At 42.7% G+C, this 17,301-nt stretch overlaps 1 protein-coding gene across 1 annotated transcript; it reads right to left on the reverse strand.

Annotated features, from left to right (window-relative positions):
• Positions 1-2,223: 2,223 nt before the first annotated feature.
• LOC133727238 (gamma carbonic anhydrase 1, mitochondrial-like) lies at positions 2,224-4,094 on the reverse strand. The gene is made up of 5 exons (XM_062154846.1): positions 3,844-4,094; positions 3,594-3,737; positions 3,322-3,447; positions 3,087-3,238; positions 2,224-2,870 (listed from the first exon to the last, which is right to left on the reverse strand). Exons 1-5 carry the CDS (start codon positions 3,956-3,958, stop codon positions 2,598-2,600), a joined length of 810 nt encoding a protein of 269 aa, XP_062010830.1. The 5' UTR covers positions 3,959-4,094; the 3' UTR covers positions 2,224-2,597.
• Positions 4,095-17,301: the final 13,207 nt, after the last annotated feature.

Raw genomic sequence — 17,301 nt, forward strand, 5'->3', positions numbered from 1 at the left:
AAAGAGCACAAGGACCTCTACTTTTTCTTACAGATAAGAAAAAACACATTTCTTTTTTCTGATTCAAAGATTCAAAGAAATCCTGCAGTTCTGGGTTTGCTTCATTCTTAATCAGAGAAAAATTACAAATTTACATAGGTTTTTTGAGCAAGTTGCATGGGTTTTTCTGACACATTTCTTTCTTTCTTCTTCAAAGGTTTGAATTATTATTATATCCTAGAATATTAAACCCTAGAAAGAAGATCAGAGGGTTAGCTCTCCCATAAGCTTCATACCAGAAAAGAAGGGGGGGCTTCTTCTGGGCCATTGTGTTTGCCACTTTATGACAAGTCTGAGTTCGGCAAAAGCATACAAAGTCATCATTCTTCAACTTAAATAATGACTTGGTTTCTATATTTTATTATCATGCAGAATATGAAAACAATGAGTACACATTATAGTATCAAATATTGAACAAGGAGGAATTATACTCTCCCATATGAGGGTAGGAGCGCAAATGTAGGGTTGGTGGTCTCAAGTCGATCTCTACAAAAGTGATCAATTGTATATTTCTACTTGTATAATTACAAGAAGTGGTGGCATACATTTTGGTTGGCATGCTTAGTGGGTGGCACATATGTTTAAAATCAGTCATGTTTCTTCTCGAGAAATAGTAAAGAAGGACATAGATTTTAAAATTTACTAGCCTTCTTACACACGCGTTGAGCGTGTGGAAAGAATGCGCTTTCACGTGCGAACCATCTTTTTTATCTTTTAAATGTGTTCGATATAATTTTATTATAATTTATACACTCACACTTATATTCGTTAATTTTGATGAAAAACTTTGCTTGATAAATTATTTGAGATCTATTCGTTATTAAATTTCACTCAATTTTATATTGCATTTTCCTCAATCTTTAATTTATTTTCTCTATTAGTGAAATTTAATAATTTTATATGAAAAAGTTTGTACTATAGAAATGAATATCTATAACCAAGTTGTAAATGGGACAATGATCAACCAAATTCCAACGTAACAAGTACTATCAACTACCAACAATTCAAAATTGGGTAAGCAACAAGCATTGCATGGAATCAAGAGATTCAAGACACTTAAACCTCATGAGTTCAATTTCAATTTCAAGACCGTTCTCACTTGTCAACTCATTATATTTTTGGATTGGCAAAGTAACTATTCAAATATTGAGATGATGTTGGCACTCATAACAAACCTCCAACAACTTTAACTTTCAAGTTTTGGGAACAGAGGCCCCTACACTTTTACTTATGGTTTGTTAGTAGGATAGGTCTTCATAACCTTTTCACTAAAAAGGTCATTATTAACTTAACTATGATGGTAACCAGTAATCACCCACTATATTAGCAATAATAGTTCTCTCTAGTCCAAAGAGGAAAAAAAAAAAAAAAAACACTCTTCACGTGAGAAGGTAAACCATTATAACAGACTCTGTTGGAAATGGAAAGCACTTGCTTTTTAAAAACCCATACAATTTGATCGAGCATCATAGTTTTGGGCTTGTTTTTGGTCTGATTAATTGGAGTTGCTCTTTATATTCGAGTTCAATGGAGGGCTGAACTAAATTATTCTGATCCACTATCTTGCTTACTGCAAAACTTTGGAAGTCATGAGCTCTATATCCTCCGAACTCTCATACCCACCACCTATTCACAACCAAGAGTTATGAGTAATATATCGAGATTCTGTAGCTGTATACAAGTTATGAATGTGAATCGAGTTGGTCTTACACGAGAAAAGTTAATCAGCAAGACAGCAACTTACAGTACAAGTTAGTGATCTTATTAACAAGAATTATGAATTATACGAAGGGATTGTATAGCTCGTTACAAGTTATGAATGAATGTCAATGGAGTTAGTCTCGCATCACAGAAGTTATGCAACGATGTCTTTTAGTATTCAACTTCACACTAGACGGGTGCGGTAAATATTAAGTCATGAATCAATGGAGTTGGTCTCACATGGGATCGGAACCCTTCGAGAAAAAGGTGGATCCGCAACTAACCCGCGTTAAGTGAAGTATCAACCGGAAAAAGAAGGGAACGAAGAACATTGTATCCGACCTTAAGACCTTTCATATTATCTTTGTCAAGGGAGAAATGGTAATTTGCCCATTTCTATATGAGTTATCCTGAGAAGTGTGAATACTCATCCATTACAGCGCTCCATGGAAACAGGGAATTGCATCATACACTAAGTAAAGCTTCCTCAGAAATTCTGGCAGGTCAATGCCTGGTTTCACTTTCTTTATTTCATTCAAACATTCAAAGTGAACTAATATCTAAAGCTACAGATCTAATAGACCTTCCAGGAAGTTTTGACAACATCCAACATATGTTCCATCATAGCAATTTTGTTTCTCAAAAAATAGAAAATGAAGTTGCTGATCAACTGGAAATGCTTAGGAGAGCCATATGTGAGAAATGTACTCCATGTTTGACCATCACACTTCAGATTGGCCCCAAAAATTATTGGAAATGCAAAGCAGCCATTCTCCACAAATCCGCACATAAACAAAATACTCTCACTTACACTAAATCTCAAGAGGTACCATTGCCAACATCGTTATAGTCCACTTTTAAGCAGCCTTAGGTGGTGGCACTACGTTAACGGGATGACTAACCTCCGGTGGTGTTTGATGAACAACCTCGAGCATTGCGTCATATTCCTCGTCACGGCGTCCAAACTTCTTCTGCAGCACCTTCTTAAACTCCACCCCATCAAGTTCCTTGGCATTTTCAGTTGCATGAACCTGAGCCAAGTTGGAATAATTTAAGGCTGACTGGGAGATGAAGGCCATCTCATCTTCAGTGAGCTTCCTAAGGAACTTTGCCGGATTACCTCCCCATACCTGGTTATCATATAATCATCAACCAACCACTTTGAAATTTCATGAGCATAGGATGAACAGAAATACTGCTGTGACTTAAAAACATCACCTAGCTATCACTAGGATGCACTTCCATTGTCTACTTACTAACCGTTCAAGATAAAGCAAGAAACTAATCTAACTAAAATCGCCAGATATACAACTATCAAATTCAAATTAAAGGTGACATTGACAAACCTCTCCACAGGGGATCCTTGTATTTTGCCTTACAAGAGCTCCAGCAGCAACCATGGCATGTCTCTCAACATAAACCCCATCAAGCAAAGTTGCAGCCATACCAACAAACGCCTCATCTTCCACAGTACATCCTTGCAAGACCGCACTGTGACCTGTACATTCCAAACCAAAAACCACAATTCAATAACAAGCTCTTACAACAAAACCGCCGGAAACACAATCACACAGAACTCACCTACAGTGACATTATCTCCAATTATAGTAGGCAAAACCTTCCCAGCCAAGTTCGACTTTGCTACATGAACAAGCGAATTGTCTTGTATGTTGGTGCCAGACCCAATGCTGATACTATTAGCATCACCTTCAACACCAGCAATCCAAAATCAGAGAAACTCAACAAACACTTCTAACCCTAACAACTCATCCCTCATTACAATTTCAAGTACTAAATTTGCCCTAGCAAGTAATTCAAATTCATTGAAATAATTCAATCCCTCCTAACCCTACCTCTCAAAACGCAACCGTACCAAATGGACGAGCCTTTCCCAACCTCAACCTGCCCTATAATCGACGCGCTCGGCGCCACGAACGCCTCCTTATCAACCGCCGGAGCTTTATCGAACACATTCATCAGCGTCCGGTGCCGCGACACTGAACAACAACGCAATCAAAACAAATCACCATTCACAACCTACATACATAGATCTCAGAGAAAATCGACGAAACGAAACTAAACTAGAGAAATTAGAGGACGTACGCTGCTCCTTGAAGTAGTAGTTTCCCTGGAGGCGGGAGCCGAGGCGATCGATGGCCTGGCCGGTCTCGCGGATCCAGAATCCGACGGTGTAGATTGCTCGTCCCAGAGTCCCCATCGACGGCGGAGCGAGCTTGAGGGGGGTTTTGTGATGAGTGTGAGATTGGGGGAGGGAGAGAGAGCAAAGCACTGGGTTTTTTCTGAGGAGGAGAGCGAGCTTTGACGAAATGGGAAATGAAAAAGTACTGTTTTGGGGAACAAGGCTGGGGGGCTCACTCCCTCACTAAACTATCTAAACGACCTGTCGCACGTGTCCTTTAGTCGCTTAGATTATACGACATGTCAACATTGTTCTGTTCAAATCAACCGTGATCACAGAGTCGGTGACAAGATTTATTTGAAAAAACTTTTATTTACAGATCGAATAACTAATTTAATTAGCTGGCCGGCATAGAATTCGAAGCCTTCTCTCGTATAAGGAAAAGGATTAAGGATCCCATTCCTGTTTACTTGGTCACTACTCCTTAATTAACCCTAATCCCTAAAGGAAAAGGAAATCAAGCCAGACCTCATTTTCCTATAAATAAGGCAGAAATGGAAACCCACAGAGCTCACTCACTTCACTCACAAAACTACCATCACAATGGAGAAGGGAAGGTTAATCCGTCTCAACGATCACTGGGTCTCCATCGCTATAGACAATCTTGATTCTTTTGGGGATGTTGGCTACCTAGACTTCAGGTTTCTCGATCAACTCTTACCCCACTGCTCCAAAGATCAGTTGATTCACATCGAGAAGAGCACAAAAGATGTAGACCTGACTCCCATCACCGATAAGCTGTGGAAGAGGTTCTTCCAGAGAGACTTCGGTGGCAAAGCCACCGATGAGGTGATCCAGAAGATGAAGATCAAGAAAATGAGTTTCAAGTGGTCGGAGTTGTACGAGGCCAAGTCGAAGAGGATGGAGGAGGATGAGAAAGAAGTAGGTGAAAGGTTAAAGAAGCTGTATGAGAAAGAAGCTGCTCGGAAACAAAGCCGGCAAGTTAAGGTGTTGGACAAGGTTCCACCCTCTTCGTCAAGCAACAAAAGAACTGGGTCCAAGAAAGAGAGCAAACTGATGAGCAAATTAAGGAAACAACATCTGAATTGTCTGGAAGTGAGAAACAATGAAGCTATGAAGATGAAGAGAACTGCTGCCAAGTGTTCTGGTCTCATCAGGAAGCCAAGAACGAGTATTAAAGCTAGGGAAGAAATCTGCTGTCCCTAATACCCTGTGCCAAACCTGTCCCCATGCATTCATTGGTCCATAAAGATTAAGAAAATATTTTCTTAATCTTTTGTTCCATATTTTATTCTTTGTGGACCAATGAATGCATGGGGACTGGTTTGGCACAGTATTTTTGGGGACAGCAGATTTCATCCCATTAAAGCTATGAACGTCTTTTGAAGCATTGATTAATCTTGGTGGCGGCCTTCAGTCTTCCCTTTAGCTTGTAAACAATTTAAAGATGAACATTTGTTATTGATTTCAAGAAAAAGAAAGAAATAAATTCTTTTTGTTCTTGTTCATCTTCGTTGATCTTGTTCATCTCTTTCTCTATGTAAATTAACTTGTGATTGATGAAAGAATATCTTTGATGATAATTTGGTCTTTAGTTGATCTTAGTTTTATGTAATCTGTTGCTTGGGGTCTGATCTTGTTGCCTTTTCCATTACACATTCACAATACCAATCTAATGGAAAAATGAATCTAAAAGAATAGGTCTATGATATCATGCATTGGTCTGGTGATCAATTATTTTGAGTAAACAAACCATTTGGTTGTCTTCTGTTTACAATTGTCCACATTGAACCCGAACATTCTAGACTCACTCCCTCCACTTTGGTTGGGTCTAAACTGAGAGAAATTTTTGTACGACATCTGCAGTATTTCGTTTCCGACTTTATATATCATCAGAATCTTTTGAGATCTACCTCAAACCTTGTTTTGAAATTTTTTTACACTGTTTCTAGATTAATCAACTCATCAGTTGCCAGCTCAAGATATGAAGTTGCTCCAAACATGAGGTCATGAGGATAATACAAGATGATGAGGACTGGTGCCATTTGATACAATCTTCCTAGACATGTTGCTAGGGCTTTACAAAATTAGAGTTTATCCAAAAATATAAAAATAAAGTGAAGAGTTATCAACACAGATACATCACAAGCACTTTTATGCAATGCTCCGTTTCTTATATACAGCCTAATTTAAAGAAATCCTACTTTTCATGTCTTTAATCCTTTCTTCCTTCCTTGTAAGTTCTTAATTCCTAGTCTAATAAGATGCAGTAGTGTTGTTCAGAAGCTTCATCATGAAGTTGAATCTAACATCGGGCGCGGTCTTGGGCTGAGGCCAAGTTGCTCCTTCAGGCACCTTAATAGATTTGAAACCCTGACCTTTGTACAGCTTTATGGCTCCCGGATTGTTCAAATCACAATGCAATGCGATGGCACGACAATCCCAGCTCCTTGCTTGAGCTTCTGCTTTCGCTATTAGCCTTTTACCAATTCCTCTACGTCGAAATATCTCCCAAACAGCAACGTTTGATACATATGCAATGCCAGTCCTTCAATTCAAACATCATCCGCGGATGTAAGTAAGAATGCATGCTAGATGAATCGATGTGTCTATAAGAAGCCAGATGAACTAATTATCGATCTTAACATTTTCTACAATGAGTATCTAAAGTCAAAGGGTTAAGGGTCATCAGCTATAGATTAAGTAGTTGCTTTCTCCTAACTACAAGTTTCTGAAACACATGCTTAGCTCTTCTTTTGTTTTTGAGACTCTGAGGTTGGTCTGTGGTGCTACGCTAATTTGTTTTTTTTTTTCATTTCCATTCATAAGATAGTTGTATGGAACCCAGCTACAAAACAGTTTAGGTTTCTTCCTAATAAGACAGCTTATCATTCTCTAATCTCTAGTACTAACTAGGTTTTGGGTTCATTCATGACATTAGTGATTATAAATTGGTCAGCATTCTTAAACATGATGATGACAACATTTTTCGAGCTAAGGTCTTCACCCGAAGTTCAAATTGTTGGAGAGAAGTCAAAAGCCACTGCTGTTCATCACTTGGAGTTGTATACAAAACGTTTTCTTCAATCACCTTGAATGGGGTGCTGTATTCGCAGCTGTGGACAAAGAATGATAGATTCCAGGTATTGTCCTTCAACTTCCGCGATGAGGTCTTCCGAGTGATACCATTACCAGAGAGCAGTACTAGTCTAACAGATCTCTTTTCTTGGAAAAATTCATTGGCATTTATACGAGGTCATGAACAAGAACTAGACTATGAGCTTTGGATGATGACTGAGGAGCCTTCTGGTACTACTAAACAAATGCCTTGGGCTAAACAGTTTATAGTTAAATTTTCATCACTGGCAACATGCATGTTTCTTAGGATCTTGGAAAAAATGAATATCTTTTAGAGGCAGATATTAATGAAGAAGACTTGCATTTTTACGATCCTACGACCCAGAAATGGACAAAGCTTCCACAACATGATCAAACACATGGTTGCAGTAATCTCAAAGCAATCAACTACGTGGAGAGCCTAGTTTCAGTAGACTGAGCTAATCATGAAGCTCTGTATAATTCGACTTTTTTCCTTCAATATGCTCACTTGTTCAACTTTTATAATGATAGCTTAGTAACTTTTTGACGGATTAGTTCCTTGCCTAGCTAGCAAAATTGATGTACAGACTCTTCAGTGTACGTTCAGCTATCCATTGCGGCAACAAGTGCGTGCATAGGAAGTTGAGGCTGTCAATTCCAAGAGTCGGCTACTCTATAATAAGCCAAGTCATAGTGATAAGACTCTGAAGAAACTATTGTGGAGATCCTTCACTAAGTCTGAAGAAACTATTGTGGAGATCCTTCACTAAGTCCTTTCATTGAGATTGATAAGTTCCTGCCGTACGTATTGTTTGGACCCAAAATGAACATTTTGGCCTGACAAGGCATGTGTTGGAGAAATTGAGCCAATTTCAGTGGCTCAAGCTATATATTGTCGACAAGCTCGAAATATATATTTAGAGGCTAAATAAAGCCTACTATGGAAGCATAGAAGCATGAAAAGTTAACTTTAGCACATTTTCCTACTTCAGCTAGGAGAAACCGAGCTAAACAGAAGGAGCGGCCGCCTGACCAAATAAACTCTAAATGAGCTGAAACTCTGCAGATCCATTCTAGACAGCCCAAGGATCATTTCTTATGAAGAGTCCCAGAGCTAGTTTTGAGTTGAAGGCCTTCAAACAATCCGTCCAATTCTCTGCAGAAGCAAAACTGGAAAACTGGACCTGTAAGAGGTCCAGCAGCATTTCCGGCCCAACCACATGGAAGAAAGCTCTGAAATTTGGTCAGCATGATCTAGATTCATAGTGGAACATTTTTTATGAAGACATCATGGCCAGAATCTGAATTTCTGATGGAGATATACATGAAGGAATAAAGGAGCCGAAAATGCTTCCTTATCTCCCAAATTCATCATTCCTATTAGTGCTCCACCTCCATCTCCACCTCCCTTATCTCCCAAATTCATCATTCCTATTAGTTCTCCACCTACACCTCCACCTCCCTTATCTCCAATTAGTGCTCCACTTTCATTTGTTTAATGCCAAAGTAGTTGGCATGGTAGCCTATAAATAGAGGTTACATTGAAACACAATACACACATTCACAACACAACAACATCTCTAAGATGATCTAAGTTCTCTCTAGAGCAAACCTCTCTAAGAGCAACTCCTCTCCTTTTCTTTCTCTTAGCGGTGATCACACTCCTAGTCCTAGTCTTCTCAGAAGCCGACTTTCAGTGCCACCAAACCCTCTGTCAACGTACTTCGGTCCTAGTCTCCTCGGGAGCCGACGGTAGTGCTGCGACCACAACGGTTACGGAACCAGCCAAGCAAGGGTAACGCCCTAGCAACCCAGCCAAGCTAAAGTCACGCTTTAGCAAGTTCTCCTCACTTCCCGGTGGTTCTCGCTCTGCTCGATCTACAACATCGAGTATCGATTTGGTGATTTTCAAGAAGCTCAGCAAAAGTCCTCACCACGAGGCACAAAGAATCCCACGACGAGGTTGGTGCTCTCCTCGTCCACAATTGCTTGAAAGAAGTCAGGTCAAGGGACACCCCCGACGACCGCACCCGAACGGTGCTGGCACGCCCGCGCAGAAAAGAGACTGTTGACCAGCTGCAACAAAATTGGAGCCAAACACGTATGTGTGGTCAACTGGTGATTGTCTTTACTTTCTTCATAATCAAGTATAGAGATGCTAGGGTTGGGAAACACGAGTGTGAGAGAAAGCACGAGGTGCTTTACACAAGGGTGCGTGGTGCTTTAGACAAACAAAGAACTTGGAAAGATTAGGAACCGGTCGGTGAGTGTGAGCATTAGCCTCGCTAGAGAAGGCTGGGCAACTATACTAAGATCGGGTGTGAGCGAGGACTGGTCTTGGTACGTAGCGGAGAAGCAAGGCGCCATTACAGTGTCGACAAAATAAATTGCGTGACCCATGATATTTAATATTGATGTACAATATAAATTTGGTGGAACTGTGCTGAACCTCAAGCCTTAACTATCCTAGCTAGTTAGTTATGCTTTCGTTTTTGTGTTAAAAGATTATTAATGGAGGTTTAGTTGTACTAGCTTTCTCTTCAGCCATGTAGGCTTTGATCTCATGCACAAATTGGAGGGTTTGAAAACTGGTACTGTGATGGTGCTATTGGCGGTGATTGCTATGTTTATGTTTGCTCTCAAACCCAAACCTACACATAAAAAAATAATAATAAAGTTGATCGTCGCCGGGTCCAACCATGCATGCATGGTGAATCAAGAACGTTACATTCATAATCCGAATCATTAGGATTCAGACCATAAAGTAAAATTGTGCTATTCATGATCCGATTAAAGCTTGCTCAATGCCTATCATTCCAAGTTTAATACATGTCGTGTTATATAGATCTTGTGCTGCACATCTGATCATGACGTAACTCTGCGCGTTGAGTAATATTTCTGGAAGGTAACTTTTGTTTTGAGATGAGTTTTCCACTGGATCTGAGGGTGTCTCTTAATTTGAAAGCCCTGTCCAACTCACCTCAAAGCCCAAGGATCCGATTTCACATTCAAAGCCCGAATATCTGTTTCTTAAACGTCACGCTAAATCAAACCCGCGATTTGTTATTGTTTGGACCCAAAATGAGCATTTTGGTTTGACAAAGCGTGTCTTGGAGAAATTGAGCCAATATCAGTGGCTCACATATATATTTTCGATAAGTTCAAAAATATATTATTAAGAGGCTAAATAAGGCCTACCAAACATGGAAATGAAAAATCAACTTTAGCACATTTTCCTACTTCGGCTAGGAGAAAGCGAGCTAGACAAGAAATGAGGGATGGCGGACTAACCATCCGAACTCCAAATGAGTTGAAACTTTCCAGATTAATTCTAGACATCCCATTGATCATTTCTTATGAAGAGTGCCAAAGCTCGTTCAGAGTGGAAAACCTTCAAACAAACAGTCCAATTTTCTGCAGAAGCAAAACTTGGAAACTGGACCTGTAAGAGGTCCAGCAGCATTTTCGGCCCAACCACATGGAAATAAATTCTGAAATTTTACCACAATAATCTACATTCATGGTGGATCATTTCATATGAAGAAATCGAAGGTTGAATCTGAGTTCTTAGTGGAGATAAAAATTGAGGGATAAGGGAGCAGAAAATGACTTAAACCTAACAAATTCCATTAAGTGTTTAAGTATTCAAACCTAACATTCCATTAATGTTTAAGTGCTAAAACCTAACCCATTATGAGTTGTTTAAGGCCAAATAGTGTTGCTTGGTAGCCTATAAATAGAGGCTACAACATAGAACAATTCACCAATTCATACATCAAAACATCTCTAAGATGATCTAAGTTCTCTCTAGAGCAAACCTCTCTAAGAGCAACTCCTCTCTTTCTCCTTCTCTTATCGGTGATCACACTCTAAGTCCTAGTCTCCTTTGGAGCCGACTATTAGTGCCACCAAACCCTCTGTCAACGTACTTCGGTCCTAGTCTCCTTGGGAGCCGATTGTAGTATCACGACCAAAAACACCACAAAAGACCAATACATTCACATTCAACAACAACATCTCTAAGATGATCTAAGTTCTCTCTAGAGCAAACCTCTCTAAGAGCAACTCCTCTCCTTCTCTTTCTCTTATCGGTGATCACACTCCTAGTCCTAGTCTTCTCGGAAGCCGACTTTCAGTGCCACCAAACCCTCTGTTAACGTGCTTCGGTCCTAGTCTCCTCGGGAGTCGACGGTAGTGCCGCGACCACAACGGTTACAGAACCAGCCAAACAAGGGTAACGCCCTAGCAACCCAGCCAAGCTAAAGTCACGCTTTAGCAAGTTCTCTCTACTTCCCAGTGGTTCTCGCTCTGCTCGATCTACAACATCGAGTATCGATTGTGATTTTCAAGAAGCTCAACAAAAGTCCTCGCCACGAGGCATAAAGAATCCCACGACGAGGTTGGTGCTCTCCTCGTCTACAATCGCTTGATAGAAGTCAGGTCAAGGGACACCCCCGACGACCGCACCCAAACGGTGCTGGCACGCCCGCGCAGAAAAGAGACTGTTGACCAGCTCAAGAAAAACTGGAGCCAAACATTTTGGCACGCCCAGTGGGACTACATCAGAAGAGTCTTTTCTCTTGAAGCACATTCAACCACCGGGCTTCAAAACAAACATTTTGGCACGCCCAGTGGGACTAACCCCTGACATGTTCAATATTCAAAACATCTCTCAATATAAGAAGTTGAGGTTAGTAAGGGGTTGTGAATCATAACGGAATAGGTGAAGTCTCTTTTGTTAATATTGACCTAAACTCCTTATTGGTGCCTAGTTCAGGTCCCTTAAGGTTAAGGGCGGCTTTTATTAACACTTGTTGAACTATCTTCACACTTATGACCTTTCTCATCTTAGTAAGTATAGCCTATGTGAAATGGTGTCTAGAAAGGGGACAACGTTCATGACAGGTTCTTGAATCCAGAAGTGCGTGCAAATGGGCATAAACCACTATGTGGGAGTAGCTCATGCCAAAATGGATTCTGCCTCTCTTGTTCGCCCTCCCCCACCTGGCCATTTCAGTAAGGTTGCCCAAAGGATTTGAAAGAAAATTTGTGTCTAGGATACTATACTTGGGCCGCATGTCTAAACCTTGATTCATAATGTTTTATTGAATTCAGCTACTTTTTCAATTCAGACATCCAGAAGCCATTGGGAAGTCAAGCGCAAACCCTTATCAAAAGGTTTACGTTAATTGCCCGAAACACAAGACCTCCAGTTACAGACCGCACTCGCGTGCAGACTGTCGTGGTCTTTCGGAAGAATTAGTAATTCAAAGATTTTTTCTCCACACGCCATCAACAGAGATGACGACCGAACGAGGAGAAAGTCAACCGCCCGCTACTGAGGGCAAGAATTCTGTTACTAGCAAGGTGGCCAATGTCCCCGTTACCACAGTAGTTGCTGCGGTTAGCGAAACAATTGAGAGCGATGAGTTCACCCCCCTCGTCATCCCAGAGGATGCTAGCATCGATGAACGACTCCGCATCCTTACGGTCAACAGCGACAACTATAGGAGGCACCTGGCCACGTCAATTGCGAGGACTGAGCAGCGGCTTCGCGATTTCGATCGACGAATGAACGAGAAAGCCCAGAAGGCTGAGGAGCATGCACAAAATCTTGCCAATGAAGACAGGATTCACGCAGATAAGATTGCTGACACGAATCTCACGCAATATAAGGAGATTCTAAGTGCTGTTAACACCTTTAACACACAAAGCAAAGATACTGCAGCTGACATCGCGGCAGTGCGCAAAGAGGGGTCCAATCTCGCGACCCAAGCTGCCATGCAGCAAGCCGAATTGGGACATGCCAAGGAGGTTCTGAATAAAGCATTGGGAGATCCCAACGCCATCCTCGGTTCCCTTGACCAACTCTCTGCATCCGGTAAGTACATTCCGCCTAATGCCCGCGAGAAGGCTATCAGCAGTATTGCCACACCCTCTGCAGCTGCCACCGCAATGTCTACCAAAACCAAGGACAAAGCGTTGTTGATTGGTGGCAAAGACAAAGCAACACCATCGATTGGGCAAAAGAGCAAAACTCTGAAGTTCGGTGACGGTACCCTGGCTGATCCTGTTGTTTTTGCTCAGTATGATAGCGATGGGGCAGAGAATGTCTACCAAGAGCTCCCCGGGAATTACTATGGGATTGATCAGATGGGCACTCCAATCAAAATCACTGCTTTGGCCAAGGATGTGTCCGCACCAGCGATTACTCTTCAACAACCCAGTATTCCTCGGGTCGTTCGCCTGGAAGATGGAACAGCAACTACTAGCCACGCGGTGCCTCCTGTGCAAACGGCCCATCAGACGGTGGCTGCACCTCCTCCTCCTGGCCCAGGTTATGTGCGACGAGAAGAGGTAGAGGAGATGATTAGGGCCGCGAACCAGAGGCCTAACTTGGAGGAGGCCTATCACGGGCCTTTCCCACCGCACATTATGCAATCACCTTATCCTAGGGGATATAAGAACATCACGTTCTCTACTTTCTCGGGAGAGGAAGTCGAAAGTGCCGCGGCCCATTTGGTCAGGTTTCGAGTACAGTGTGGCCAGTACCAGAACGATGACAACCTGAAGTGTAATATCTTCGCCACTTCTTTGTCAGGGTCTGCCTTCACCTGGTTCACTAAGTTGCAACCAGGATCTGTCGCGAGTTGGCCCGCGATGGAAAAGTTGTTTAAAGAAACTTTCGGGACTATCGAGCCGGAGGTAGATCTGGCTTCACTTACTCAAATGGCTCAGCAGCCAACTGAATCCGCTGTTGCATACCTTCAGCGTTTCCAGATCCAAAAAGGGAAGCTGAACGTGATTCTTCCGGAGAAAGAGCTGGTAAAGTTGGCAATCAAAGGCTTAGAGCCTCGCCAACGCAAGAAGCAGCATGGAAGCATGTTCAACTCTATGGGGGAACTGATCACAGAAGTAGGAAGCTTCGAGCATTTGCTTAGAGAAATGGACGCTGTGAAGAACTCCTCCAAAGGGACATACATTCCGGGGAAACGGAGGACTGTGACAGCAGTGAACCACTACTCAGGTTCCTTTGATCCTTACTATAGGTGTGAGGAATCCGGACTGGCAGAGGCTGAAGAGTCCGAAGAGGACGAGGTAGCAGCGCTTGAGCTCACTGGGAAGAAGGCATCAACGCTAAAACAGCTGAAGCTGTGTAAAGAACCAATGAAACTCAAGTCGGTGGTCTTCACCAAACCTGAATTCGCAAGTTACACTTATGATGCGAATAAAGCTCATGAGATCTTAGATGAGATGATCGCTGCGAAGATGGTGAAGACCGACTTCGGACCATTCCCCAAACCGGAGCAATTAAGGGGGAAAAAATACCGTAAGCTCCACAATTTGTGGAATCACAACACAGCCGACTGTGTCAGGTTGAAGGATCAGATTCAGATCTGGTTGAATAATGGTAGCTTACAGGTTGAAGCGCCAGCAACAGCTGCGGCGCTGGTAGATTTGAATCCTTTCCCAGACACTGGAGTCAACATGGTTGACGTAGTTTGGGACACAAAGGATCAACAGAGGCTGAGCCCAAATCATACCACTGGGGGCTTAGAAAAGGTGATGGAGCAGTCCGTGAAGCGGAGATCAAAGCCGGCTCCACCTGTCGTGCTATGTTCAAGGTGCAAGGAGGAATGCGATATCCAGGCGTTGCACGAAGAGGAAGAACATACCGTTCGCTTTGGTACTTTACCACCAATAAAGTTACCAGCACATTCTAGAAGCTTCCAACCAGGTAGTCTGAGAATGCACGCTGGGTCAGGAACTTCTTCTCCAAGGGACTCTAATTTGTTCAAAAAATTGAAGGTTGCGAGGGAAGAAGAAAGAGCAAACGAGCGGTCAGACGTTATGACCAGACCGTATATTCCTCCGGTGCCGACGTCCACTATCAAGGAAGGGAGATGGTATACCCAGAAGAAGGGCAAGGCAGTGGAAATGAGCTCTTCAAGGAAGAGAAAACTCCAGCGGAGGTTTGGAGAAGCAAAGCGAACCTTGGAAGCGCTGGATCAGGGGTTGATTAAACCATCGCAGTTGGTGAGATCTCCAGAAGAATACCACAGACAGGGGGAGGCACTGACCTCCAAAAGGTTCATCGCCCCGCGGGTTCTCCAGCAGCTTCCTAAGATGTCGCAACGGGCTTCAAAAACTAGCGCTCGCCAGAAGGAAAGTCAGGAGAATTCCCTAGCTCCCGCGAAGAGAGAATCGCCACCAACCCGCAAACCTAGCGTTTGGCGGAGAATATCTCTCGAAGGAAGAGATAGCGAGCCTTCAATATTTGACAGGCTGGGGGGCAAAAACAATAGGTCCGCGACTGTGCAGTGGAGGCGTAAGAAAGTTCAAAGCTTGGTGGTCGCTCTCCCAGAGGAAGTACCAGCGGCAAAACAAATTTCAGAGTCGCTGAACCAGGTTCCCATGGTACAGGAGCATGAACAAGCCAAGGCGGTAAACCCCGCAGAGGAATCATTGGTTGCATTCATGGTTAAAAGGTTCAACGCCAATATCCCAGCAGATGAACCCAAGCTCAATCTTGATGATGACATGGACGAAACAGAAATGGTGGATACCTCTTGCAATATGGTTTATGTGCTCCCTGCTAAGTATGCCTTACCAGTCGCTGCGCAGGAATGCGTAGAAACTAACGCGATTGAAGAACACCAGTTGCAGATCACTTCAGCCGCAACAACACCGGTGGAAAAAGCAGTGTTCCTTGAGACTGAAGATGCTAACAGCAAGGGTTTCTTCATGAGCTTCACAAGACCCACGCCCGCCATGGTGCAACACATGCGACCTTTGTATATCACAGTGGAAATTAATGGGACTAAGGTCAGCAAGATAATGGTTGATACCGGCGCGGCTGTGAATGTCATTACTACAAGGACCATGCAACTTTTGGGAATCAAGAAGGAGAAGATCCAGTCTACCTCTCTCACATTGAAGAACTTCGCGGGCACAGTAACCAAGACATTAGGTTTACTGTTCCTAAAAATCAAGGTGGGTCCCGCGGAAGGCGTTTATGCGTTCTTCGTTACGGATTGTTACGCGGCCTACAGTGCCATCCTGGGAAGAGATTGGATTCATCGGAGCTATTGTGTTCCGTCAACACTCCACTAAGAGTTGATCATGTGGAACAGGGTGACAGATAAGGCTGAGATAATTAAAGCAGACCCTCGCCCTTTCCCTGTTTCCGCGAATTACGTAGATGCCAGGTACTATTTTGAGCCAATTACTCCATTGCAAGTCAGTAACATCGACAACAAGGGCCGCCCCACAGGAGTGACGGCTTCTGAGTTGGCACAGTGGGGGCTCACGCTTGCAAAAGAAGACCTAGCGAGGCCCGGCCATGCTGTGCCCCACGCAATGGATAATTAATGGATTACGACCTTCCAGAGGAAGGGGTAGAGGCCTTCCACTCCTTGTACGATAGGTTATCTTCGTACTTAGTGGTGAAAGAGGCCTATGATCGAGTCGCAACATTAGAAGTGGTTAGCGAAGAAATATCTGGAGCTTTTCATTTATAAAATCTTAGAGAAATGAGCTTTTCATCTCAAGGACCTGGATGGAGTTGTCCATCATAACCCTATCAATGGCAGATACTTGAAGAAATACTTTCCCAATGTCTGGCACTCGGAGGAGTCGTAGACAGTTTCTTCGCATAAGACATGGGGGGCACGCTAAAGTTCTGATCTCCTACAACCTGCCCAAGTTTTGCCAGATCCATGGGGGGCAATAAAGTTGGCAAAGGATGCGTCAGTTCATGACAAAGACAATCCAGATTGTGGCATTCAAGTTTATGGCCTATTTAGAGGCCTATATGGAATCAGTCAAGCCAATACCAGTGGCTTTTGGAGCAACAACATTATAAGAGCAGTGCTGATTCAAGACCTCTTCAGTCAAGACGAAGACCTTTGACTTCGAGGTCTGGGGGGCAATGTTTGGACCCAAAATGAGCATTTTGGTTTGACAAAGCGTGTCTTGGAGAAATTGAGCCAATATCAGTGGCTCACATATATATTTTCGATAAGTTCAAAAATATATTATTAAGAGGCTAAATAAGGCCTACCAAACATGGAAATGAAAAATCAACTTTAGCACATTTTCCTACTTCGGCTAGGAGAAAGCGAGCTAGACAAGAAATGAGGGATGGCGGACTAACCATCCGAACTCCAAATGAGTTGAAACTTTCCAGATTAATTCTAGACATCCCATTGATCATTTCTTATGAAGAGTGCCAAAGCTCGTTCAGAGTGGAAAACCTTCAAACAAACAGTCCAATTTTCTGCAGAAGCAAAACTTGGAAA

The sequence above is a fragment of the Rosa rugosa genome, chromosome 1 (assembly GCF_958449725.1).
Source record: "Rosa rugosa chromosome 1, drRosRugo1.1, whole genome shotgun sequence".
NCBI classification, from domain to species: Eukaryota; Viridiplantae; Streptophyta; class Magnoliopsida; order Rosales; family Rosaceae; genus Rosa; species Rosa rugosa.

Coding starts and splice junctions, on each gene's coding strand:
- LOC133727238 (XM_062154846.1), bottom strand. CDS start 3,958: ATGGGGACTCTGGGACGAGCAATCTACACCGTCGGATTCTGGATCCGC. Junction 3,448..3,593: donor GTACGGTTGCGTTTTGAGAG/GTAGGGTTAGGA, acceptor CTGGTGTTGAAG/GTGATGCTAATAGTATCAGC. Junction 2,871..3,086: donor CAAGGATCCCCTGTGGAGAG/GTTTGTCAATGT, acceptor TATGATAACCAG/GTATGGGGAGGTAATCCGGC.